Consider the following 27,197-nt stretch of genomic DNA (forward strand, 5'->3'; position numbering starts at 1 on the left):
TAGCCCACCTTTTCATCTAGCACACATCATATTATAGGTCTATAAATACTTATAATGATTGTGATAAAATTCTTATTTTTTTATATACATATAAATATCCTGGTTGGTATAACTACTGTATTCAGAGCCGATAGCAGAGGTTTCATTATATAGCACTTGCACCCACATCTAGACTGTGAATATGAAAAAGTCAAGAGGTGATGTGTCGAACAAGTTCCCACGAGAAAGCTCCAGTCGTGTGCCTCGCTGCCGGAAATGGTGGTTATTGTGGTTTGAGTTTTTGCGTAAAGCTCATTGCATCTGCCTAGCGGACACAGCGACAGTACCTCAGAGTCACTGGTCTGGAATCAGTGACTGTCGCAGTATCAGATAATGTCAAATGCAATGTTTGCAGTGTAGTTAAATCCTGTTCCTCTTTTATAAATCTCAGCTGAAATCTTACACTTCTTTGGTATTCAGGTAGCAGCTGCACAGGGGTCTCCTCCAGGTCAGGCGGCTGTGAAAGGGCACAAGTCGGGTGAAATGTGCCAGTGACAGTGACAGTATAACTGGTGCTCTGATTATTTAACCCCTATTTAAAAAAAAAAAAAATTGCTAAAAAGTATTCAGCCTCAGGCCATCCAAGATGTAGTTTGTTTTTTTATTATCTGAACAGGTTTGGAGAAATGTAGCATCACTTGCTCACCAATGGATCCTCTGCAGTGAATGGGTGCCATCGGAATGAGAGGTCAAACAGCTGATAAAAACATCACAGTACTCCGCAAGTACTCTAAACCTGTATGTTTATACTAAACAAATCTATTATTGAGTAATTTAACTCCAAATGTGAGTCCTATTGCTTATTCACTAATAAAGTTGTCTCATCTGAATCAGGAGAGAAATATGCACAGATCAAGCATGCATGACGGCACCCATTCACTGCAGAAGATTCATTTATAGGCGATGCTTAATTTCTCCAAATCTATTTCAATGAAGAAACAAACACATCTACATTTTGGATGGCCTTAGGGTGAGTATATTTTCAGCTAATTTTCATTAGTGGGTAAACTATTCCTTTAAGCTTTTAAAAGCCCTCAAATTAGATTTTATTTTTTTTTCTCCATCCACCAAACAAATTGTTTTAATATACAAGCTCACAGAATAGTGCACTCTGTACCCTGGTAAGCAGATTTATTTAGGTTCTTCCTCTATGGAAATTGTCTACTGTACAAAAGGTCATTGTGTCACTCCGTCTTTACATAACGGAAAGCTATGATGATACTAATAATAATAAATCATAACTCAAGTATGTCCTCTCAACAAACAGAACGCTGACAACATGCAGGAAGACATAAAGTAAGCACTCTTATGCAATGTTAAATAAACAAACACTGCCGATTTCATTATTGTGTAGTAATGTTAAACATTAGGATAACTTGACTTGAGAAGCTAATAACCATGATAATGATAATATTTAATACTGTCACAATGGTTATTGTGTTCAGTTGTGCACAATGAATTAATCCTTAATTCTGATCTTACTATAAATTAAACTTCATTGGTAGATACTGTACTTTTATTTTGCAGTATATAATTCTGAGTGACTACAGTTCTTGATTGCAGCATCACTAGACTCTAATGATCTATTGACTCTTCCTTATTTGTGTTTCCTTTCTCCATGGAAAATTAAGATCTGCCACTGAGACCCTGTGCATTATGGGAGGCTCTTGAAAATGTCTGTGATCCCGAAGGGAATAAGGCTGCTTGGCTTCAATCCACATCCTTCGTGAGAAAAAGCAACTTATTTGCATAGCAAAAATAAGCATGATTGACAAATAGTGGTTTATCAGTCTCACTTCTGTTATTTTTGTTAAAGTTATATGCACTTAGATACAAGTTTCATGTGAGCAGGCAGCACTTTTAACAAATGAGCACGTGTTAAAAAATAACTATATGCCTTGTTCAATAATTGATTTAAAACATTTACTGTTTAAATATACTGTAGAAAGTGTGCATGAAGCTGCACATATGAAAAATATATATTTATTCATTGTTACATCTGGAGACGTATATGTAAACAATAGGCTGGTATGTAAAAAATCAATTCAGCTATAAGCTAAATCCAAATGTTGTTGCAAGAGAAGAAATCCATAATAATGTAAAACAAATGTTAAAATATTATAAACATAAAAAGGAGTAGAAAAATAATGATTACCCTTAAACTGTATATTCATGGTGATGGCTCAAGCTTTAAAGCGATTTAATTTAATTGCAGAGAAAATGATGGTCTTTAAGAGTTTATATATGGCAAGGAGTTTATATAAATTTAAAGGAATTGCCTGGTTTACCCAGATTATTTCGATTAATAGCTAGCAAGGTTTCTAGGAATCGCATTGAGTTAGTTACATAACATTTACGTTTGACCCCAATCTAGCAGCCGATTGCATCAGTGACATGATTTAGATTATGAAACATCTATTGTCACACTGGAACAATTACTGGATACATATTGCTGACATTGTATGGGCAATATTAAACAAAATAACTCACATTTTACCTCATCACATTGTAGACACTTCCTTTATGAATGTGTGCCAATTTACTTGCAATCAGACTGTATCTTGATCTAAAATGATGATAATATTTCCATTCTTTCCATAGTTTTTCTCAAATAAAACTGAACACAATGCCTTCTTTTGTGATTCAAGCATAGCTGGAAGTATAAAATAACAAAAAACAATTGTCAATAGTCATAAAATTCACTCTTTTTTGTTTCATTGCTACAAGTGATTGCAATTCTTTGATTTCTGAAGAGAATAACTCTCTTATCTTATGTGGGTGTTGCATAGCTATAAAAGATCTGTATGAAAAATCATTATGCGTCCAGTTCCACACATCCAAATCCATTTTTCCTGAATTTTCTGAGGCAGCATGAGGATGGTTACCTTTCTGAGGTAATCGGCATCGAAACAAAAGGACTTCCATGACATTCATAACATCTTACTTGCATCTTTTACTCGGATTATCTCGGATTAATTGAATTCCAACCTTGATCCATGTATGAAAACCTGTTCAAACTGCCAAAAAACATGTTCATGTAGTCTGTATATTTTAGTTTTATCAATGCTCTGAGGTTCCCTCATCTCCCAGAAGCGTTTGATAGGAAGTGTTTGCTTGTTCAGTGTTTCAATATTTATTCCTTTTATGGTCATTTGTATGTTTTGGCACTACACATTTGTTTGCGTCCAACAGTATCATGGTCTTGTGGGATACAGAGACCAGGATCGGAATGTTCCTGTAGCTTAATTGTTATGTCATTAAAAACAAGTTCATTTTCTGCATCTCCTGCTGATCCTTTTGGCTTACTTAACATTCTTGAACTCCCATAAGCCAGAGTAATTAATCATATACAGTCATGGCCAAAAATATCGGCACCCTTGGTAAATATGATCAAAGAAGGCTGTGAAAATTATTCTGCATTGTTAATCTTTTTGATCTTTTATTTAAAAAATTCACAAAAATCTAACCTTTCATTGGATAATAAGAATTTAAAATGGGGGGAAATATCATTATGAAATAAATGTTTTTCTCAAATACACGTTGGACACAATTATTGGCACCCCTAGAAATTCTTATTGGTAAAAGTATATTCCCATTCATATTCACACTTTTGAGCACTCCAGGGTGATTATGAACATGAAATTATCCAGCCATGGGTTCCTGTTTCACATAAATATAAATAGGAGGGGAAACAAAGCCCAAATTCCCTTAATCATCCATCACAATGAGAAAAACCAAAGAATATATTTCTGATGTGCAGCAAAAGATAATTGAGCTTCACAAATTAGTGAAGTGGCTTTAAGAAAAGAGCTAGAGCAGTGAAAATTCCCATTTCCACCATCAGGGCAATAATTAAGAATTTCCAATCAACATAAAATGTTACGACACTGCCTGGAAGAGGACGTGTGTCTATATCGTCCTAATGCACGACGAGTAGGAGAGTTTGAGTGGCTAAAGACTCTCTGACGACCACAGCTGGAGAATTGCAGAAAATAGTTGAGTCTCGGGGTCAGAAAACCTTAAAATAAATTGTCAAACAGTACCTACATCACCACATGTTGTTTGGGAGGGTTTCGATAAAAATTCTCCTCGCTCATACAAAAACAAACTCCAGCATATTCAGTTATCAGACACGACTGGAACTTCAAATGGGACTGGCTTCTATGGTCAGATGAAACTAAAGAATGAGCTTTTTAGCAGCAAACACTCAAGATGGGTTTGGTGAACACAGGATAAAAAGTACCCCATGTGTACAATGAAATATACTGCTGTATTTTTGATGTTGTGGGCCTATATTTCTGTTGGAGGTCCTGGACATCTTGTTTAGACACATGGCATCATAGATTCTATCAAATACCAACAGATAAAAAATCAATAAGTGACTGACTCTGTTAGAAATCTTATAATGGGCCATGTTTGGATCTTTCAACCGTACAGTAATCCAAACACAAACCTCAAAAACAACACAAAAATGGGTCACTGAGCACAAAACCAAGCTTCTGCTGGCCATTCCAGTCCTCTGACCTGAACCCTGCAGAAAATGAGTGGAGTGAACTGAAGAGAAGAAGCACCAACATGGAGCTGGGAGTCTAAAGGGTCTGGAGTGATTCTGGATGAAGGAATGGTCTCTGATCTCTTGTCAGGTGTTCTCCTCATCAGGCATTATAGGAGAAAATTTAGAGCGGTTAAACTGGCAAATGGAGGTTTCAAAAAGTATTGAATAAAAGGGTGCCGTTAATTGTGACCAATGTGTATTAGAGAAAAACATTTATTTCATAATGATATTTCCCCCCATTTTAAATTCTTATAATCCAATAAAAGGTTAGATTTTTGTGAATTTTTTAAATAAATGATCAAAAGGATTAACAATGCAGATTAATTTTCACAGCCTTCTTTGATCATATTTACCAAAGGTGCTGATATTTTTGGCCATGACTGTACATAAGGTGCAATGTAAATTTTCTGGTGTGAATTGCATTACAGAGGATCATCCTGCACCAAATTGGTACAATTTAATAATCACTAATTTAATTCTAATTCTACTTATATAAGGCTCACTGGTCCATTATTCAGCCTATTATTGCAACAATAAAGCAAAATAAAAAAACAAACACAAAAACAAAAAACTTGCATTAAGTTAAGTGAAGGGTAATGGGAAGAACAAGATGAGAATGATTTGTAAGTAGCACCATTTACGTTTTAATTTCTTTTAGACATAATACAATCTTTCATATATTTTAATGCTACAAAGAAAGACTGAAATACAAATGCTTGTTACTTTAAGCTACTATCCTGAGAATAAACAATCATAGACTCTCTCAAAGATATACGATTAAATTAGCTAAATATATTTTGTTAAGAAACACACAGAAACCCCAGAGTATCACAAGAAGGTCACACATCACAAAATTTAATACAAAATCTAAAAACCTTAAACTACCATATATATATATATATATATATATATATATATATATATATAGATATGTACTGTAAAATAGAAAGCTACAGATTCATCTCTGTGTACTGTACGAGTACCAAGGCACTTCTGAACACCAAATACAAACATTTTTTACGTGTTACAGAGATCTACAGAGACCTCATCTAATGTAGACACAATAGATATGTTTGTATGAGAAAATAAAATGCAAATTTAGAGTTCAGTTTTCAAAGAAAGAAGATGGGAGTTATTTTAGAGAATGGTTAGTGTTAGATGGGCCTGAGAAGATGGCCAAGACATACCACTACACTAGGGCTTTTCAGTTTGGTCTTCCATTTGCATGTTTTAAAATAAAGTGCTTTAGATGACAGAAACTATACATTTAATACAGCATTTGTCATAATTGTGAAAGGAATAGAGGAAGTTCTAAATGGGAAAACAGACATGTTTCTGAGCTACACAGAAGCAAATATTTAAGGCAATAGATTGGCAAAACACTTATCCGTCATTGATTTATGCAAATACAGTAGTTGTATTCCAAGCTGAATGAATAACTTACAAATAAAACTACCATTAAACTACATATATATTATTGTATATTGTATATATTCTAGTTAGTTGAGATATAACTTTGCAACAGTGAAACATCTGGTAAATCTGATTATAAATGTTAAGAGCATTTAGCATCTGAAGGCACAGGACAATATTAGAGTTTGAGATAGCACAGAATATGGTACATCTGAACACATTTTAAACAAGTAACAATCAGATTTTTCAAATACATACTAAAATATTACACAGGTCTTAAAGGAAAATGTACAAATACGTCCAAATAAAGGCTGATGATACATGCGTAAAAGACAACAGCATAATAGGTAAAGATGGGTGAATGGATCACTGAAGAAGCTCTGGGTCTATGTGGTCTGGTCTAAAGCTCTCAGGAGGTCTCTGCCCTGAAGCAGATGCAGGTTTCCCTGTAGAGGTACATTTACCTCACAGTCATATCGTGTCAGCTCTGGCAGACAGTACGAGTCAAACGATGGGCCAAACAGTTGACTTATCATGCCTGTCAAAAATAAAAGAGGAATATGCACTACCATTCAAAAGTGTACGGTCAGTAAGATTTCTTTTTAAAAGAAATTAACCTTTATTTGACAAGGACATGGACCAAAATTGACAGAAAAGACTTCAATAATTTGAACTTTTTATTCATCAGAGAATCTTGAAATGCATCAGTTTCCACAAAAATATTAAGCGGCACAATGTTTTCAACACTGAAAATTGTAAGAAATGTTTCTTGAGCACCAAATCAGCATATTAGAAAGGCTGGAGACTGACCTGTGTGTTTGTGTGGAGGCATCATGTGGTATTGTCTGAATGACTCTGGGAAATGCTGTTTGAGATCCTCTGAGCTTCCTTTGAGAGACTGACTGCAGCCGTGAGGAGCCACCAATCCACTTTGCATACATGTAAATTTATCTGTCAAAAAGGAACAAAGGAGTGTGTAAATTTCAGTATAGAAAAACTAGAAAACAAGATGTTTAAGAGCGAGTTGATGTACCTGTTAGCACACTTGTGCTGAGAGACTTTCTGACAGAGAAGGCACAGCTGTCGACGTTCATCGTCTTCATCCTTTTTTGCATTCCATCTGCAGACTTGTGAGGAGCTACCACCTGCTGAACACATTAATATTAATATTAATATTCTGTCTTTGGTCTCACTATGTGAACTTTACGCATTTCCATTAATCTACAGATGAGATCTGAAAGATTACCTTTGGAATATCAGTGAAAGAGCATGATGAACTGAACTCTGACAGCCTCTTCCGTTTAAAGTTGTTGACGAGAGCTATCTGACCCACACTCATGCGTTTCTGTACAGGGGCAAAGCTCTCAAAAAATCTGAAAACACAAAGAAAAATGAAATCGATGAATGAACGTGACCGTTGTTATAGTACATTACCATTCAAAAGAACATTTTCTTTTCCTTTTGAATGAAATAAATAGTTTTATTCAGCATTAAATGCATTAAATTGATCAAAAGTGACAGATATTTATAATGTCCTGAAAAAATGACAGCTGAAAATTCAGTATTGCCATCACAGGAAGAAATATATTTTACAGTAAGTTAAAATAGTAACTTTACATTGTAAAATATTTCACAATAATTCTGTTTTTACAGTATTTTTGATCAAATAAATGCAGCCTTGGTGAAAATAAGAAACTTTTAAAAACATTAAAATATCTTGCCAACTCCAAACTTTTAGAAATGTAGTTTATGTAAAGGACAGCGATGCATTGATATTCCTTAAAACATTCTGCTACGTTTATATATATATATATATATATATATATATATATATATATATATATATAATTTAGCATAATGTACACATTTTCCAGATAATATATTAAACTCTTTTGGCTTTAGTGCTATGAAAATAGAAAAAAAAATTTCCTCACAATGTAAGTGAGATTTATGCATAAAAAATATATAGCTGCTTTTATATTTGGTTGTCCTTGACATCAAAAAGTGTGAAATTCTCTGTTTAGCTGCATCCTTGTTCCAGCTACAACATATTTGCACACTAATTTGCAATTGGTGTTCTTTTTTCATCTATTTGCATGCTAATTTGTAATAGACTACACTTTTTTTGCATATTTTCAGTCATTTATAGCTGTATTTACACTATAAGATGTCCTCAAACACTGATGACAGAAAACAACATTACTGGTATTGTCATAATGAAAAGTGACTACAGCATTTTACCTACACAAAATGTAACACAATTCACTTTCTTGCAAAAGACGATTTCTTTGTGTAAATCCTAATCTAGTTAATCACTGATGCCCAGTTTATGTATTGCAATACAAAACACACTAGAAAGGTAATGATGAACTCTTCTCACGTTTGCTGTGGTAATGCAGTGGTGAAGTTGCATGCTTGTCCTGGATCTGCTGCGCTTCGGTCATCCATGCATCTAATATACTGTGAGGGTGGGTCAGGGGACCACTGAAGAATCTGTCTACCCTCCTTAGAGGAAAGTGGGACGTTTGGTGCGGTTTGGTAAGGCTGCACTTGAACCGTGTCTGGACATGTGTTAGTGCTACTCTTGTTGTCAGGAGGGAATGGACCCAGGGGCTGGAAGAGGTCAGCTACACTGCTGAAGCTGTGCTGGAGGGCTGTGCTCAGGCCTGGACCTGTGTCAGACACCGGCTCCTCCAGGCAGATGGGGTGCAGCTGGAAGTCCTCACCATCCATTGGGATGTATGGAGCAAGAGTCTCCAGGTCCAGATCGCTCAGGTCCAACTGCACACAGTTAAATAACCAAATAATTACTGAAAACATGCAGTTGATGAGAAACAAATATTGAAAGACACTAAAAATATACTAGCAATATTTTTAGAAGAAGAAAAATGTAGAATTTAGTCTGTATGCCCAGAATTGGGATGAAAGAGCTGAAAATGATCATTATACACTACCATTTAAAAGTTTGGGTTTGGTATGATTTTTAATGTTTCTTTAAAGAAGTCTCCCATGCTTAAGGCTGCTATTCTTGACAACAATATTGTGACTCTTTATAACTCTTTTCTATTTTAATATATTTTTAAAAAGTAATTTATTCCTGTGGTGGCAAAGCAAATTTTTCTGCAGATATCATTCCAATGTGTCTAAATCAGTCTTTTCATCAAAAGACAAAGACTACAAATGAAACAAAAAAAGGAAAATTGTGTTAGAATTGGAATGTCATTTGATCTATTACAGACTAAATTACTTGTAAGTGTCGTACCACACTCACCCTGGAGTCTGTAGGATTTGTTGCCACAGATTCAGAGGCGAACAGCTTCTCAGTCAGCTCCACCTTTAGATCACACTCTCCACTGCCATAGTAATCTACTGGACTGCTGGGCTGCAGACATATACACCACAACACATTAAACCACTTCAACACACCATAATGTTACATAAATCTTAATTGCATCACTTTTTTAAAGAGGCCATACCAGGAGGAAACCCCCCCAAAAAACATGGAATTTGTTTAAATATATAAGTCTTAAAGGTACATTCAGAGAAAGCCCTTGTTGAAAAAAACCCAGCATATGCTAGTTAGGTATGTTTTGAAGCATGACATCTGGTTTAAACTGGGCCTGAGCTGGTTATAAGCTGGTTATGAGCTGGTTTAAGCTGGTCCTAAGCAACTATCTCCTGCTCAGGACCACCAGCTCATGAGCTTAAAACAGGTCAAACCAGCTGCCATGCTTTGAAACATACCTAACAAGCATATGCTGTTTTGTTTTTCAACAGGGAGGCCATAAGTGACCATGAAAACTAAATTACTGTTTTTGACATATAACATAACTAGTTGGATATTGGACGTACTGTAGAACAGCTGCTGCAGCCGCTCAAGCAGGGTGTGGAACAGGGTGTGCATTTGCTCACAGACGGCATGTTGGGCAGTTTTCTATCAGGACTGCCATCAGGTGGCGTCTCCACAACCCACGACGGTGCCACCACAGGAAGCTTGGTGGACTTGGAGAAGAAAGTCGGTTCTTCAAAATCTGGCCTATCTGCAAATGCACATGACAGTAACAAGTCAACACACTTGTGGGATAAAAATAACTGAAATGAGATGCAGTCTCATAGAGTTACTACATTAAGAGCCAATCATCTAACAGTGGATAGACACACCTTAAACAACACAATGTACAAATGTTTAATGCTCACTATTATCTGGCTCAAGTGAGAGTTACATGAGAATAAATAAATAAGATGTTAAAAACAACCTCAGCCATCACCAAAAGGAAATTATAGAAGAGTTGAAAGCATCACAAGGTGGTGATTTCCATCCCATGCAGTGGTTTTACGTATGAAGACATGCATTTTGATGAAAAGAGAAATTAGTATACCCATAATAGCCCTGTTGTGAGAAGAAACACACAAACACTGCCGACTGCCATTGGTAAACCTTCAAAAGCACAGGTGATGTTGAAATATAAAATTTACCTTTATTATTTTAAAAAAAATTTAAACAAAAACTTTTATACAATACAAAACTGTTTATGCTAAAGCCAACGCTAAGCCATAAGACGCCCATGTACTGTGGAGCAGATGGATTCAGCTTTCTTTTACGTTGTCACATATTGCGTACCCTGCTGCAAAGCCAAGCTACAGTGCCACTGAGCTACAGTACAACGTCTGCTGCAACATCGCAGCTTATGACCTGGGCAGTGTACGTGTGTGATTGGTTGTGATTGTGAGGTAGAGTAAGGAGAGCCAAGGGAAGGAGCAAGAGTTCATGCATGCAGAATGGGAGTAGATTTGTAATCGGGGGTTGAGGATGTGAAGAGGGTGAAGCTATTGTGGGGGGAATGGTTGAAGTAGTGCCGGATGGCGCTCTGACCAAAGTCCAGGGCAATGATGGCGTCTCCTGGCATTGGAGCTAACTGAGCTAACTCCTCAGGCTCCTCCTTGAGCTTAGTGAAAAGAATGTCCTCAGCTTCAGAAAAGGAGGAAGCTCCACCCTGGCTGAACAGTTCTCCCATGTTACACATGTGGTAGGGCTTGAACAGAGACTCCGTCTGATCCAGGGAGAAGATGACGGACTGCTCCTCAACAGAACTGAAATATAATGACAGAATGAGAAGAATATCATAAAAGCATTAACTGTGACAGGGATCTGTGAGTGTGTCATTTAACACAATACCTCAGGACGTAGTTGAGGCAGATGATGCACTGTGGTTGGGAGTTGCGATTGTTGTAGATGACGGTCGCTTGGGTCTCCATCCAAACGTAGCCCCCGTGCTTGGCTAGCATTCTGTACTGGCCACTCACCACTTGACCCTTATTGCAAACTGAAGAAGAAAATAGATTGTTAAATGTAACAAAAAATAAAACAGATGCACAAACATTTATGCCAAATGTATAAAAGTAAATAAATGTAAAGCATTTAACAAATTTTCTTTCTTTTTTCTTTATAGCTTATCATGTTGAAAAGACCATTGATCAGGTATCTAAAAAACAGTTATTAATAATAATTATTGTATATGAAAATATATTGTATAAACTGTAATAATATTTCACAATACTAATGTTTTGGTGTATTTCTTTATCAAATAATGACTTCTTACATTTATAAATGTAATTATTATTTCATTTTACATTAAACATTATAAAACATTTGTACACTTCAGACAATTTTACTCAATAATACATTTAAATAAATAAAAATGTAAATAAAACACTAGTAAAAATATCTGTGTTTTACAGCATTTTGTGACAAATGGCAAATGAATGATTTGATCATGCCAACTTTAACTTTTCTTGTATGACATTACTTGGGATATGCTCTGTAACATGTAAATGGCGATATGAACGCAATTGCTTTAAAATGTGTAAATCTTAAACTTAATACTGTCTTTGAATAAAGTCCATTACTGCATATCATGTAAGTTTAGTCATTTTTCAAATCAAAAGATCTTACTATTATGTAATACTCCAGGTACTTATCACTGGAAGAGGCCAGTAAAGAAGACCAGAGCACTGATCTGGATTAAAGACATCAGAGGAACCAGATCAGAGGTGCTGCACACTTCAAAGGCTTGTTAGCCGCTAATGCACAAGCTAATCAGGTGGGCCATCCTGAACAAGCAAATCTGAGAGCTTTTGGGTTGTTACAGATGAAGTCAAAGGACACATAATGGGATTCAGGCCATCTACTCAGCCTCTATGCCACATGTGGCAACAGCAATCAAATCACTTTCCTCTGAATGTACAAACAAAATCACATTCAAAACAAGATTGGACAGGAGCCTTTGTATACAGTAGGTTGATATTGTGGTTTAGGATGAAACTGGAAAATGTCTATTATTGTATTTGAGGGAACTACTCTCAGTGCAACTTTACACTAAAAAAGTTATGCATTGCTTATGCCTGAGATGCATTGGAAATATAATTCATGTAAATAAATCAATAAGTAATCAATGAAACACATTCTACTGTATAACCACGAAAGCTCATTTCTGTCACATAAGAATTATGAGATGAAAAGCTGAAATTAATGACATTAAATATCATAATTAAGAAAAAATTAACACATAAAGACAGAATTATGAGAATTAATAAGTTAAAATGATGGCATCGTGTCATAATTGAGAATAAAAAGTCAAAATTGTCACACTAATCAAACTCATTACATAAAAGTACATTTTTGTATTATTTTGACGTTTATGTCATAATTCTGAGTAATTTTGACCTTTATGACATAGTGTCTTTTTATCTGAAAATTCTGACTTACAATGTCAAAAAAATTTTTTTCCCCAAAATTATTGCTGTTTGTCACTATTCAAACTTTCTTTCTCATAATTATGGCTTAGAATTTCATAACTGTCAATTGTCTCATAATTCCGAATGATTACATTTTATCTCATAATAATATAACAAAAAATCACTTAAGTTTTTTATAGTTCTCTGTAATTTTGTGGTGATTATTATTGTACTATTTACTTTCATGTAGCATTAATATTTGGTAAATATTTAGGTCAATAATCATTAATTATGAAATGCTGGTTTAGTAGGCTACATATAAGTTTTTGTACTAATTTTGCATGTTTTTAAAGATATCTTGCTTTTGCAAGGATAGGAACATTCTCAAAATTTCTATAACATTCTGTAATATTTTGTATTATTCTAGTGCTTTCTGGAACATTCTAGAACATTGTGGGACTAGTCATAAAAGACAAAAATCATCCAGCATACACTTCTGAAGTTTTGGACAACTCACTTTTGGTAACTGTTTATGCTGAACTGCCGTTAGCTCAGTATTATGCATGTACCATGTAATTTTTATGCATGAGTAATAACAGATTAGCTTGTATAAGTTGTCAACATTTTTTCTGATACACAAAAAAAAAAAAAATACTATGATTCATATTCAGCATGGCAAACTTAATTAAGAAACAAGCGAAACAAAACTTTTACAGAAATTTGTTTTTGACATTTGTCATAATTATGTCATATTATGATTTACCAAAGCATTATTTTTTTCTTATGTGGCAGAAATGGGCTTCCATGCATAAAAGAGAAAAAAATTGATTTTTTTCAAACTGTTTTAAAGGTAAGATCTACTGTATACAGTAGGTTTCAGTTCTTGGGAAGCCAATTTTAAAAGCAAATTAGCCGAAAACATTAAATCTAGAGTCTACAGCATCTGTTAAGTAAATAAATAATGCAATGCAACAACCATTGAGTTTATAAATATCCCTCAACAATTCCTGGAGCCCGGCGGGACATCTGTTTCCCTCAGTCATCAAGCCAATGGGAACGCCCCAGGTCTACAAGGTTTTGAACTCAAGCAGTTTACCCATGGACAGAGATGAGAGGCATGGATCTATTCCAGACCGCGAGTCATTTCAGGACGGAGTCGAGATTGATTTAAAGATAGGTAAATTAGCCAAAACAGCTGAGACCTTGACATATTCACACAATGAGCTCCTGCATGTTTCTCGTGAGTTTGCACCAGCACATGAAATGGAGGTACGGAGAACGAAGCAAACTGAACATGTGTCTACACTAAGACTTTGTTCAGACAGGCATTTCCAATTCAAATCTGTTTAGTCTTTTCAAGTCTACATGAAACCCAAATTGTGTTTTCGTAACCTCCTGGATTTGCGTGTGGTGGATGTAAACAGGTACTCACGATTTTGGTGGCTCTTTGTCATGCTTTCAGAATCCAAAGCATGGCAGAACTCATACACCGAACGGCCAAGAAGTTCCTCTGGCCTATACCCGATCAGGCTGCTTACTCTGAAACACAAAGATAGGACAAGAATAAGAATAATGGAAGTCAAAACAAAGTGTGATTGAATTAAACCACATCATTAACCAAGATTCATGACTGTCGAATACATCTGGTGAAAACAATCCAACTTGTGCTGCTGGGAGCCAATGCTTAGTGAGAACAAATGATTACAAGTGGGACCCTTGTTTATTGGAGCTATAAATCTCTCAAGCAAGACATTTGTACTTGTTCTGTCTGATCATTATCTATAATGTCGGTTTTCCCACTTGCTGGATTAAAAGACAGAACAGCTCTCATGTATCAACACACTGCCTTCAAAAGACAAAGGCCATGTCTTTTTTTTTTTTTTTTTTGAAGCACTTTAGCGAGTGCAAGATTGAAGACAGATGCTTGTCTATTAATCACAGCGGAATTTGTTGCAATGCTCAATATCTTCACCAAATCATTTTTTGTGCTGTTGAATTCCATACAAACTCATGCAATTGTTATTTTTCTTCTATTTGAATCTTCAGTTTTACCCTGGAATAGCCTCTCATTTCCTGTTCCAGTATAGGCTTTTAATGAACTCCGTGCGGTCAATAATGAGTCCTATTAAATGGAAGCACGCAAATATCTGACTTCATCTGTTAACCCTCCTTACAACACATCCACTGTAGTGTAGCCACAGTAACCTGCTTTTGAACTAGAGTACACACGGCAGATCCCAGGGGCCACAGGTACTACGGGGGTTACTTACAGTACCAACTCCCCTGGCTTGTTATATAAGACAATTGTGCCCTTTAGATGCTTTCAAGAAATGAAGCTAATCAATAAAGCTCATAATCACTCTCCTTTACCACACACACTGATAACAATACAGGCAGTAGCACAACAGGAGTATGATAAGAGTTCCCAATAGTGACTTTTGAAATGCACATATTAACTCACAAATGCTGCTTACCTACGCTTACATATGCACAAAATAAAACAATGGTAAACACTGTTTGTTTACAAAAGATACAGCGACCTCAAATGAAATATAAACAAATAAAATAGAGTTTTAGCAGATATACTGTACACATAAAATCTTGCAGAAAAACAGACTATAAATATTGATGACTCATCGTGAACGGCACAGATTCTTGTCCAATCAAATTCTCTCTAGTCTAGAGTGAGAATGTCCCTCCCCCTCAAACCACCTGCAGCTGACTGGCAACTATGGCAAATAATGATTCATGGCTGTAGATTAAAGTAAAATGAGCTTTACAAAGCTTTTAGATAATAAATAATAAATAAACTTCCAGATTTAATAGGAAGTACATCAACACAGGAAAACAAACAAACAAAAAACTAAATGTGATCATCAAGCAATTTCACGGGGTCTAAAGTTTATAATATATTTCTATTATATAACAAAATACTAAACTAAGTGGCTTTTATTTTACAGCATAAGCACAAAGAGAAGTTTATTAGTTTCTAAATTATAAAATAAATAAATATACATATCAAGCTTAGAAGTAAATAAAAAGTTGGTTTATGTCTCATTTGCTTGCGAATGCCTTCGGGTTTGATATTTTGTATAAACATTCTATATCTAATAATTAAATGAAATTCATAGATTCTTTTTGTAGCTTTTATGTCTAAATAAAAGCTTGGGCCACTTTCATGCACACACACAAACACATATGCAATATGCACATATATTTCAATTAGTGAACCATTTCTTGCCTCTCATCACAGTAGATAAACTTCATGTCCATACTGTGTCTGCTCATGAACGTCTTGCTGTCGAGAGGTGTGTCGACATTTGAGGGATGTGGAATCGGCGCACACAGCATAGTGACGCATGTGAGGGGTGGCTCCGAAAACCCACACAGAACTTGAGGGGGGCGGCTGCTGCACACTTGGAGTTGCCCCGTGCAGTGCAGCACCTGACAGACAGAGCGGCAACACCATATTTTACTTATCACATGCACATATGCGCTGCATGAAGATGTATGATATGCTTATGTGTTCTTACCTTCCAGCTGGCTGATTTGAGGTTGACATTGCGACCTCTATTGGTGACCGTACATTTCATCCTCATAAAGAAATCTCTGCCCGTGCTCATGTCTCTCCCTCTTCTGCCATTCAAAGCTCCTGTCAATCAAACAACTTGTGCTTAAAAATCATGCATTTACTATAATTGACCATTGTGCATGCAATAAAGCTTTTTTCATGCACATTCTGAGGACTTTGGTCTGTAAGTGGGCCGTGGACGCTACAGGTGCAAAGTTCAAATGAATCAGTCTGTTGAAACCTTAACTACAGTATATTGAGTTCTCTGTGCTATTGCATAGGGATTATCTCCAACTGACCAATGAAATGGCAAGAAAGTTACGTCACTCGCTCAAAAGCTCTAAAAGGGTCAGGTGACCAGCTCATGAAAGATACAGACAGTGAGAGACAGATAAAACAAGAGGAGGAGAAACATTCGCTGTGGGGAAAGGCCCCCTAACTCTCATTCTGAGTATGTGTCAGTGTGCAAGCACACGGTGCTTACATGATAGCAACAGAAATAGTAACTTACTGAAACTAGGCCAGAGTAAAGGCTAAGTTCACACCAAGTTTGGTGTGAAAAAATTAAACTATTCAAATAAAGTCTGCTGAATTTCTACAATTGCCTCCAATGAATACAATCAATGCTACAGTCCTGTATGCTTTTTAAAGCTATAAATCTTATTGTCTTGTTATTTCTTTTTTTAATTAAAACTGTAATGAATTAAATTCAACAAAAAGATTAATAAAAAAAATTATAAAACTGAGTAAATCAAGTTCATAAGCATGTTGAGGGTTTACAGTTCTATAAAATAAAAGTATGATTATTATTATTTTTTAACAGTGAAAATTATTAATAGCATTATTACAAAAGTAATATATTATTATTTTTGTAATATATGTAATCTTATATTTTTAATAACAACAATAATTTATTGTTATTATAATTATTTAGCTATATTGATGATATAATCGATTTAAATATATTGAAATATAATTTTTCTTTGTTTTTTTATTTTAATTGTGCAGCCCTAAAACAATCACACCAAACCTGGAGCTCTTTAAAATATTTAAAAATATATATTTTTAATTAATTTAATTAAATAAAAAATCATATTTTAAATTGCAATCACAATTTTCATATATATATATATATATATATATATATATATATATATATATATATATATAAAAATTTCTCCAACTTGTTCAGCCTTAACAAAATAGGGGAAAAAAGCCTCTAAAAGTCTCTACAGAAGGGACTTAAAAAAAAGGGGGACTTGTCCTCACAGGAACCACTACAAGAATGTACAAAATGTAACATACTGACTGTGATAAGTGCTTTCAGATAAGGACATCTCCATAGCAAATTACATCCAGAGATAAAGAGGACTGGAAGATTTTTCCATTTGGATTTTAAAGGCAACAGTGTATTCAAAATATCCAAGTAAAAAAACTGTATCAATGTACTTCTGGGTAATACTGTTCTGAGCTTACGCTCACCTGATTTGACACTGAGATTCTCTCGGATTTCTTCATGATCGCAGGGGTGCGTGAAGTCAAAGATGCTGTGGCCTGTCAGTTCTACCTGATAACAGTTTGTAAGGGAAGTAAAGTTGAATTCTTAGCCACTATAAATGAAGTAACAGAAGGCTTTTATGTTTTCTCCCTGTAATTATTCTCAAGAATAAAGGAAATGAGGTGAGGCTCACCTGCGTAAGGCCCATAAATTTACTGACATTTTCTGAAAGGAATATCATGTCCCCATCTGATGTTACCACAGCAACAAAGCCTTCCAGAGACTTCAGATATAGACTGTCCATCTGGCTGTCATCCTGTGACTGGGTTTGCTGGACTGTGCGGCCTGGGGCAAGAGACAAGACAACTTAGTATAGTGCAGTGACATTTTTGTCATTTTACACTGGCAAACCATCAAAACAAACTCAAGGGACATAGACTCATATCCTGTACCATTTAGCTTGAAGTAAACATCTCAGATGCATTTAAACAGACTCATTTATCAAATGAAATTCACATACCAACATGGAATAAAAACAAGCTATTGAGATTGTTCAGCAAAGAGAGGATGTTTGAGGTACACAATGCCATGAAAAGCATCAACAACTTGAGAAAATAATTAAAGCGAGGCTCCATGGTGTGAGGTTCATGTCTGCTTCCCTGCAGATAAGGGCCTCCTCCCCTACTCATTCAGATCAGGCAATAAGGGCCCGAGCCCTGAGGCTTTAACCCCGCTCAGACATCAGAACTGTGTGTCAGCATTGTGCGTTTGGGTGCCAGCAGGTGGTCCATGTCTGCGCTCCCACCTCAAAGCCCACGGCATTCGTCCCGGTGCTATTAATACTTTACTGTGATGTCTTATTCCTCTGGCTCTCAGCCAAATACAGGAAATCGCAATTTTCTGCCATTCTCTGTCCATCTCTATTAGAATCATTTAGGCTTTTTCTGGTCATTAACAAGGTTCTCTGACAGCCTGCTCAGCGACAGCTCTTTCATGTTTCAGGAAGTTATGTTTCAACTATCAACTTTGGCTCAGAGGTTTCTCTAAAAGTTCTTAGGAAAAATAAAAATTGACATCCACTACTGTTCAAAAGGTCAAGGTCTGTGTGGTTTTTTTAAATAAATTAATAGTTCTATAGAATAAAGATGCATTTAATTTATCAAAAGTGACAGTAAAAACAGTTATAATACAAAATATTTCTATTTGAAAAAAAAGTATCATGGTTTACACAAAATATTAAGCAGCATAACTGTTTTCAACATTGAAAATAATAAATTAACAATCAATTACCGCACACCTGCAGATAATAGATAGGTGTGGGAAAAAAGACCAAAAAAGTAAAAAAACTAAGAAACAAAAGAAAATCCTGTACACTACCAATACTTGCAAAAGTATCAAAAACAATAATTTATTGACAATGTTGGGACCGAAACAATAATTTATGGACAACGTTGAGACTGAAAAGTTGTCAATAAATTACTGTTTTTGATATTTTTGCAAGTATTGGTAGTGTGCAGGATTTTCTTTTGTTTCTTAAAAATATACATATTTATTAAGTGCTAAATTAGCATATTAAGCTTTGCCATTGCACAAACTACATTTTAAAATATATTAAAATTATAATAAAAACATAATACATACATTTTTATTATAACATTATAATAAAAACACTCTGACTTTCACTCTTTACAGAATTTTCTGTTGACAATGAGACTCCAAAAGCAAGAGAGTACAAGTCTAGGAGTTGTTAAAGAGATTTCAGTTGTGATTTTTCGTTTTGACCTGAGACCTCTTCGGTTCATCTGTTTTAGGCAATTTGATAATGAGGGTTCAAAGATTCATATCTTCAGAAGGACATTTGCTGGAAATTCAGGATACAATATGATGCCCGAATGTTTAAACAATGTCTCCCCTGAGGAAAGTTCAAAATGTCAGCCAGAACAAACATTTGGTTCAGAAGAGAATCATAACCTTGTTAACACCTGTCAGTAATATTATGATTCTATGACTATTCAGTTATAGTTCCCACACACTTCACCGAATGACATGTCAGTTTTCTGGTTTTGTAATCTCAGGGCCTTTCAAAGGTCAAAGCATGACACAGAAACACATACAACACACCGAATATCACAGGAAGGCCTGCATGGCGCCATCGAAGAGAGTGTTGTGGCTAAGAAAAGAGTGTGAGAAGAAATCATAATTCACAGAAAACAATACCACTAGCAGCCCCTAATTTCCCCACACCTCATCATCTTCCTCTTTCCCTGTTTCTCCACATCCATCCATCTTCCCCCACCCACTTCCACATCACCCACACACATTTTCATCAGCAGATTCCATCTCTTCCCTTTTCATTGTCTGATGCTCTCTCTCTCTCTTTCAGAGACATGCACACATACTGTACACATGTATGTGCGTCAGGAATGGAGTCTGGAAACAATGTGCAATGTTCTTTGTCTGTCTTCCTGCATTTCTTATTGTATATTGAGGAGTACAGGACATCTCATGGACCTACCCAGCCCAACATCACTGATACATAAACATGTTTACGTAGCTGTATATATGAGGACACACCACAGACCTCTACTGAGTTTAGATAAAGCTAATTATACTACAGACTAACCTGAACCAATTTTGCATCTTTAGTATGAAACAACATCATTTTATTTATAAACCATCTTTTTGATACCGATTAAAAGTTTGAGGTCAGTATGATTTTTATTTTGAAAGAAACTAATACTTTTATTTAGCAATAAATTGGTCAAAAGTGACAGTACAGGCATTTCAAATGTTACAAAAATTCAAATAAATACTGTTCTTTCGAGCTTTTTATTCATCAAAGAATCATGAAAAATGTATCATGGTTTTCACCAAAAAAAACAAAAAAACACAATCCATTCAAAATGGCAATTTATGACCAACATGAGCTGCCTCAAGCTTGAGGGCAATCTTGTGATTAAGTTTAAAATGGCAGAAAATACAGTCAGATAGAAATTTAACAAGCCTAATTACTGTACTCAAAAAGTTTAAAATTTTTCACCAGCTCTATGAGATGCGATGGTGTGACTCACCAACAGATACAATGGAGTTTGACTCCTAATTATAGAACATACATTTTTTTTAGCTTCATACCTGAGTTCAAGAGTTTGCGTGTGCGCAGGAAGCTGATAGCTAGTCTCATGATGGAGGCTTTGTCCAGGTGGGAGCTGACGCTGTGGGGTAACGGCAGCTGATGGGCCAGCTCATAGAAAACTTCTGTCTCTTTACTGCGTCTGCAGCGTGCTGCATCACGGGACTTTTCCTTGCGCCTTTCTGAAGGATGCCTAGAAAACAGAAGAGGTTGATGAAAACAACACAATCTATAAGCTGAGCTTCAACTTAGATACTGTGTGCAGCCAATGTTTTGTATATACTCACACACAGTACTTGTACATTTTTGTACTTAATACATTTTAATGTAGAAAGGACAATAAAACAATAAACTTTAACTTCGGTTTAAGATAACTTGTTGTCTTTTGGCTGGCACAGTCAGATATTGCAGGAAAGAAAGTCAATTATCTATTAATTAAAAACAAGGCACTGCACACAAAGGCAATCCAAGCAGCTTTCTATTGGTCAATGTGGCAAATTCGTGAGTCAAATTTCACCAAACTTGTGAAACCCAATGTGAATATTTTTCCGCCGTCATGTGTAACTACTGATTGCACAGATTCCGACTGAAATGAAATGACCCACAAAATTACGCAGTGGAAAGGTACGAGTGATAGTGCCTTAATGCATTTTTTTTATTTTTTTTTTTACTAAAATTACTTTGAGACCAAACAAAAAAAATGTAAAATTTGGGGTCCATTTGTAATTAAAATAAAATATTTTCTAAATATTTTGTTTTATGATAAGCATACTTTTTGTGCACAAGCACAAACTTCGCTGAGTCAAAGCAAAAGCATTGCAAAACCACACCTGTGAGAATCTGTGCATCAAGGTTTTAATCTAGGTTTACTCACTTGCGAAGAAAAAAAAATGAGTCACAGCAGGATCAAAAACAGTTCGGTCTTAAATTTGAGACTGGTAAATTAAATCAATCAGTCAATTTGACCTCAGGTCAGGTCACAGGGCCGGGCTCATGCAGATGTCTATCTTGAGCATGTTAGTTCATGTATAATCTGACAATCCAGGGACAGTAATATACATACAAGTGTTGACAAAATGTAATGCAGCATATAATTAAAAAAATTAGTCCATATAGCATTATAACTGTATAACTGATAACTGATAAGCGATAACTGTACAGCTTAAAGGAATAGTTCACCTAAAAAAGAAATAGAGATATAGAGTATTTAATATACCATGCAATGAAACACAGATGCTAATGAAATGATTTTATGTAACCTGGAGTTACAATCTCAGATCTCTAACAGCATCTGCCCTTTTACAAATGCTCTAATGTCTTATCATTTCTTGTAAATGATCCAATTCTTAAACACATGAAATGTGTCAATCATATGTCAAGGACATTGTCAAAGTAGGGCACTTTAATTTTCCTTTAGCATGAGAAATAACAGACAAAATTTTATATGCACAAACAAATTTTAAAAATTAGTCCATATAGCATTTTATCAATAACTGTACAGCTTAAAGGAATAGTTCACCCAAAAAAGAAAATATAAGACAGTGAAATTCTCAAGAAAGCACATCAAAAATATGTGGTCATTTATCTATCCAGAGAGAACTTTTATCTTGCCAGGCAGAAGATTTCTGAGGTTTGTGGCTTGCCAGTGTGTGAAAGAGTGTGTGGCAGAGAGAAGTGAACTCTCTATGGCCTCTGTTTGTGGTGTGCCACAGTTCACTATGCCACCCTCACAACAAACCAAGCCACACTGCGCTGTTTGTCGACAAAACACCACAAGTGCTTTCCAATGAGTCACATATTATAAGACACTAACACAGATACCAACACACGTGGCCTGCATGCAGCACTAAGTTTCAGTGTCTGTGGGAGGTCGATGCTGAGACCAGGGTCTAGTGGTGTAATTCCAGTAGCAGCATCCCAGTGTGGGTCCCCTATTCCCCGGCTCACGTCAGTCTGGCTCTGGGAGTTTTGGAAAATGTGCACTGTGTGGTGCGGGGGAGCAGGAATGCCATAACCGGCGCCTCTATTATACAGCTGCATATTTGGCAACCACGACATGCCCCCTTTCTACCCTCCCACTACCCACATTTTCACAAAAAATTTGTCATTGTAATAGTAACTATGGATTCTTCTCACAGGAAATGGCTGATCGTTTTTACTCAGTAGTCAAACTCATGGGACTTATGCATAAATTTACTGTCCGCATCTCCTCGGGACTAAATGAGGAACGGCAACTTCCATTCAAACTGTTAATGCTTTCTGTCTCTAACCATAAACAAAACCACATTGGGGTTTTAATGAGAAGAGATGAAGTGCAGCTCTAAAAATTCAGACAAAATGGTTCAATAAATGTGAAAAGATAATGCAGACTCATCTAGTTCACGTGTTCAGTACATTCATTTGTGGGAAAAAAGAGTGATTGTCTTCCATGACAACAGAATAATGTCCTTCCAGAGTTTAAGTGCTTATGCAATCAATTATACAATCTATTTATCATTATAGATTATTTAATATACTATGCAATAAAACACAGATGCTAATGAAATGATTTTATGTAACCTGGAGTTACAATCTCAGATCCCTAAAGGCATCTGCCCTTTTACAAATGCTCTAATGTCTTATCATTTCTTGGAAATGATCCAATTCTTAAATACATGCAAAGTGTCAATCATATGTCAAGGACATTTTCAAAGTAGGGCACTTTAATTTTCCTTTAACATGAGAAATAACAGTCAAATTTTTATATCCACAAACTAATGCATTAAAAAAAATTCTGCTGACTGCAAAATTTGCATAATGAAACATTTCGCTGCATTTAAACACTGCACATTGTTCCTTCATTCTGAAAGTAAGACATGCATGGAAAACCATGAACCCAACAAACAACAAAATAAACAAATGTAGAAACAAATAATTAAGCAATATCACACAAGCAAGAGCAGGTTCAATAAACAATACGTTAATACTGAGTAACTTAAATTCCAGAGACATTTTTTAAACAATTTTTGTAACGTAAACAAAAATAGTCCTTTCAAGTCAAAACAGAATCAAATGCGGCACATCTTTGAACAAAACACTCCATTTTTGGAGTATCACTCTAAACAGATTGGTATTTTAAACAAACCAGTTAAGCAAACAATTCAACGACTCACTCATAAGGACAGTTGTTATAAGCTACTTGTGAACGAATCACTTGAGTGAATGATTCAGTGACAAAGGTCAGTCACTTGTCGCCACCTACTGGAATATCAGTGTAATCTACCCGTTGCATAATCAGGGTTAAAATGCTTAATAAGGCCATCAGCATTATGAATATTGTACATAACTTGTTAGACTTTATTTATAATAACAAAAAATACACATTTAATCATTCCAGTGGTTCTGTTATGAACCATAAAGCAAACTCTTCTCTCACAGCCAGCTGGAATCAGTAACCATCACCCAATGCATGAGCTCCTAGCCTATTTTTTCAGTAACACAATCCAGATCTACACTGCCCAAACACCCCTTAGATGTTGTGAGCTGAACGTAAGGTTTATCTCTCTTCAGAGATGTAGTTTTTACAAACCCTTTGACCACATTCTGGCTGGATTCAATCCTTCAAATGAAGGGGAGTTGTGTCCTCTGCCCTCTACTATGCTACTGAGTTATGTTCCCACACAGTCCAGCTGCTGACCTCAACCCCCAGCTACACTACAAATGCTTTCGACATAGCTGGCTAAACAACTTCTGAATTAGAAATGCGCTACAGGTCAAGGTAGCCTGAAGACGGAGGCCTGCTGGCCGTTTTCGCCTCTTTGTCCTCTCTTTTGTGACCTTTTCATCTTCCGTGGCATTACTGGAAAAAAAATGACAAGACTGACAGCTATGTAGCCACTCCCACTTGTAGTGTTCTTCACGCTAAAAGTGTCAGTCAGGCTCTCAACAGGAGGATAGTCTGTATTTCAGCAAGAGATCTCAAGGGAGATTTGCGTGAAACAGAGCTGTCACGATTCCTAAAGCGTATATAAAGACCTATAGCAAACACAATGGCGAGACTGCTGTACCTATCACCTACCGCCTCAGGTGTCATCACGCACAACCAAAGCAAAAGCTGTCAAAGGGAAGAGATCATGTGATTAGCAGGCCGATGTGAACCCATTCCTCCCTCTATCTCTCTCTGCATCTCCCCTCTCAACCAGATTAGGCCAGAGTTCACCGAGAGCCAAGAGCCAGACTGTACAGAGCGCCCATTCACTACAGATAATCCTATTTTCCCTAACCTCAAAGAAATGGCCAACCTTTAGTTTCCCAAGTAATAATCTAGTGAAAGATTCGGTGTTAAACAGAATATGATAACTAAACCCAGAGTTGTACTGCATATATCACATTCCTTCTCTGCACCAAGCTTTGATAGATGTCATTAAAACAGCACAGTTAAATGATTACATTACCGACTGGCTCTAATTACAAAAGACATCACCGTGTTAATGAAACACTTAGAGCAAGTTAAACAAACCAGCTGAGAGATAAGAATCGAATAAAGTGATGGAAGTAACCAGGGTAGGGAAACATAATGGCCTGTTCACACATGAAAAAAAGAGGTGAACCCTGATCTGATAACCTCAGTTTCAATTGGAACATTACGTCCCCGTTAACTAGCCAGCAAGAAGCACAATGAGGAACATTTCGCCCCTCTTCAACATGCCTTAAGCACCAGAAAGCCAGTGTTGGCTTATTTTACTACTAAATCAAAATGTTGTCAGTATCTGGCAAAATCTGACTTATGAATGTCATCCATGCAGATCACCATGACAAAATTTTCACCAAAAACAAATATATTATGATAACTGATAAAGACATTTGAGTTGCTAGGGTAAAGACAATGACTGACTTGGCACAATTTCTGGCTAGAATATCTGAAGGGGAATACTAGTCAAGTGACTTGGCATAAAATCTCTAAAAAGTAAGAGTAACATGGCAGCGTGGCATGTAAAAGGTAAATCATGTAAAAGATCAATCTTTTACATGTTATTTACATAATGATAGAAATTGTAAAATTTCAAAATAATGCAATGTTTTCAAGAAAAAATATTAATTATTAAGTTAATTATTATTTTTTTACTGCAACAGAAAAATATTACTTCACTGCACACATGTTCACTTTGAATGTACTTACTGAATAAGAAAATCGAGCTCTAAAATCTCATGAAACAAATAAACATGACTGTAATGTTAAGTTGATGAAAACAAAATGTTTATGTACAAACTTTTAGGTAAAACATTTTACAGTGATATTTGAATTCAACAGGTAGTTATTTATTAGCAGACTCCACTAAGCAGCTGACGGTCTCTGAGGGTCCAACTCTTTGAATAAAGATTTGCTGCTTTTTGTTTTGCCTTAGTATGTATATCATGAATGCATACTGAGCAGAATAATTATTTTAATCCATTCGTTTCATAATGAGATGCAGTAAATGTGTTATTTATTTCTTATAGCAATTGAACTTGACTTTTAATAGCCTAAAGTTTCAAGTCATTTGAGCCCATTAACAAGAGCGAGCTAAAAATAGGGTCCGCGCACACCTCTCCAATATCAAAGTCTTAAATAAATTAAAATTGCGGGGTGAGATTATGGGGGGAAAAGTTATTATGTAAACCGTATGAGTTCAAATACAAAACCAGTAAGTTTAGGAAACCTTTAATGCGATAATGTGGCTCAGGTTAAAACAGCAGTTTACTCCGCTCTGGTGCCCGTGTCATTCGAGAATCTCAAATTAAGGTAAACAACTCAAGAAAATACGTAATTGATAATCCACGCAGTAATGAAAAGTTTCCTGCGCCTTACCTTTTTTTCTCTCTCTCGGCTGTCATGATGCGCCTATGCTGAAGACAACCTTGTCTTGCGTAGCCTATAATGAATTCAATTAACTTTTCCGGGAAAAAAAAAGTTTAAACCTGTATTTTCTCACAAATGCCTTTATTTAGTTATTTCTCCTCCGTAATGTCCATTCTCATGACATTTCCAGTAATGACCGGAGCAGTTAGTGCAGTCTCAGAACACTGCCGAGGATCGCACTACCTCTCCAGAGTGACTCTCACTGACCGGACTCTGCTAAAGAGCTCGCGAGCGCCACCGCTGCTCTGCGCGTGTATCAGCTCTGTGCACTGATTGGTGCTCTTCACCTCTCGCCTGGCTCTTCCTCTTCACACATGAGTGCTCTAGAGTTCTGTGCGCCTTTGGCCTGTGAAAAAGTTCAGTTTCAGTGTCTCATAT

At 36.0% G+C, this 27,197-nt stretch overlaps 1 protein-coding gene across 2 annotated transcripts; it reads right to left on the reverse strand.

Annotated features, from left to right (window-relative positions):
- Window positions 1-5,202: 5,202 nt before the first annotated feature.
- epas1a (endothelial PAS domain protein 1a) lies at window positions 5,203-27,038 on the reverse strand. 2 transcript variants are annotated; one of them, XM_058793294.1, is made up of 16 exons: window positions 26,769-27,038; window positions 20,944-21,134; window positions 18,005-18,156; window positions 17,796-17,880; window positions 16,276-16,394; window positions 15,984-16,186; window positions 14,175-14,281; window positions 11,184-11,331; window positions 10,881-11,098; window positions 9,860-10,047; window positions 9,279-9,389; window positions 8,388-8,788; window positions 7,254-7,380; window positions 7,041-7,152; window positions 6,818-6,958; window positions 5,203-6,545 (listed from the first exon to the last, which is right to left on the reverse strand). In XM_058793294.1, exons 1-16 carry the CDS (start codon window positions 26,792-26,794, stop codon window positions 6,394-6,396), a joined length of 2,481 nt encoding a protein of 826 aa, XP_058649277.1. In that variant the 5' UTR covers window positions 26,795-27,038; the 3' UTR covers window positions 5,203-6,393. The 2 variants fall into 2 exon arrangements, with proteins under 2 accessions (XP_058649277.1, XP_058649276.1); XM_058793293.1 differs by having other exon boundaries at window positions 7,041-7,155.
- Between the last annotated feature and the right edge of the window lie 159 nt (window positions 27,039-27,197).

The sequence above is a fragment of the Onychostoma macrolepis genome, chromosome 12 (genome assembly GCF_012432095.1).
Source record: "Onychostoma macrolepis isolate SWU-2019 chromosome 12, ASM1243209v1, whole genome shotgun sequence".
Classification (NCBI taxonomy): domain Eukaryota; kingdom Metazoa; phylum Chordata; class Actinopteri; order Cypriniformes; family Cyprinidae; genus Onychostoma; species Onychostoma macrolepis.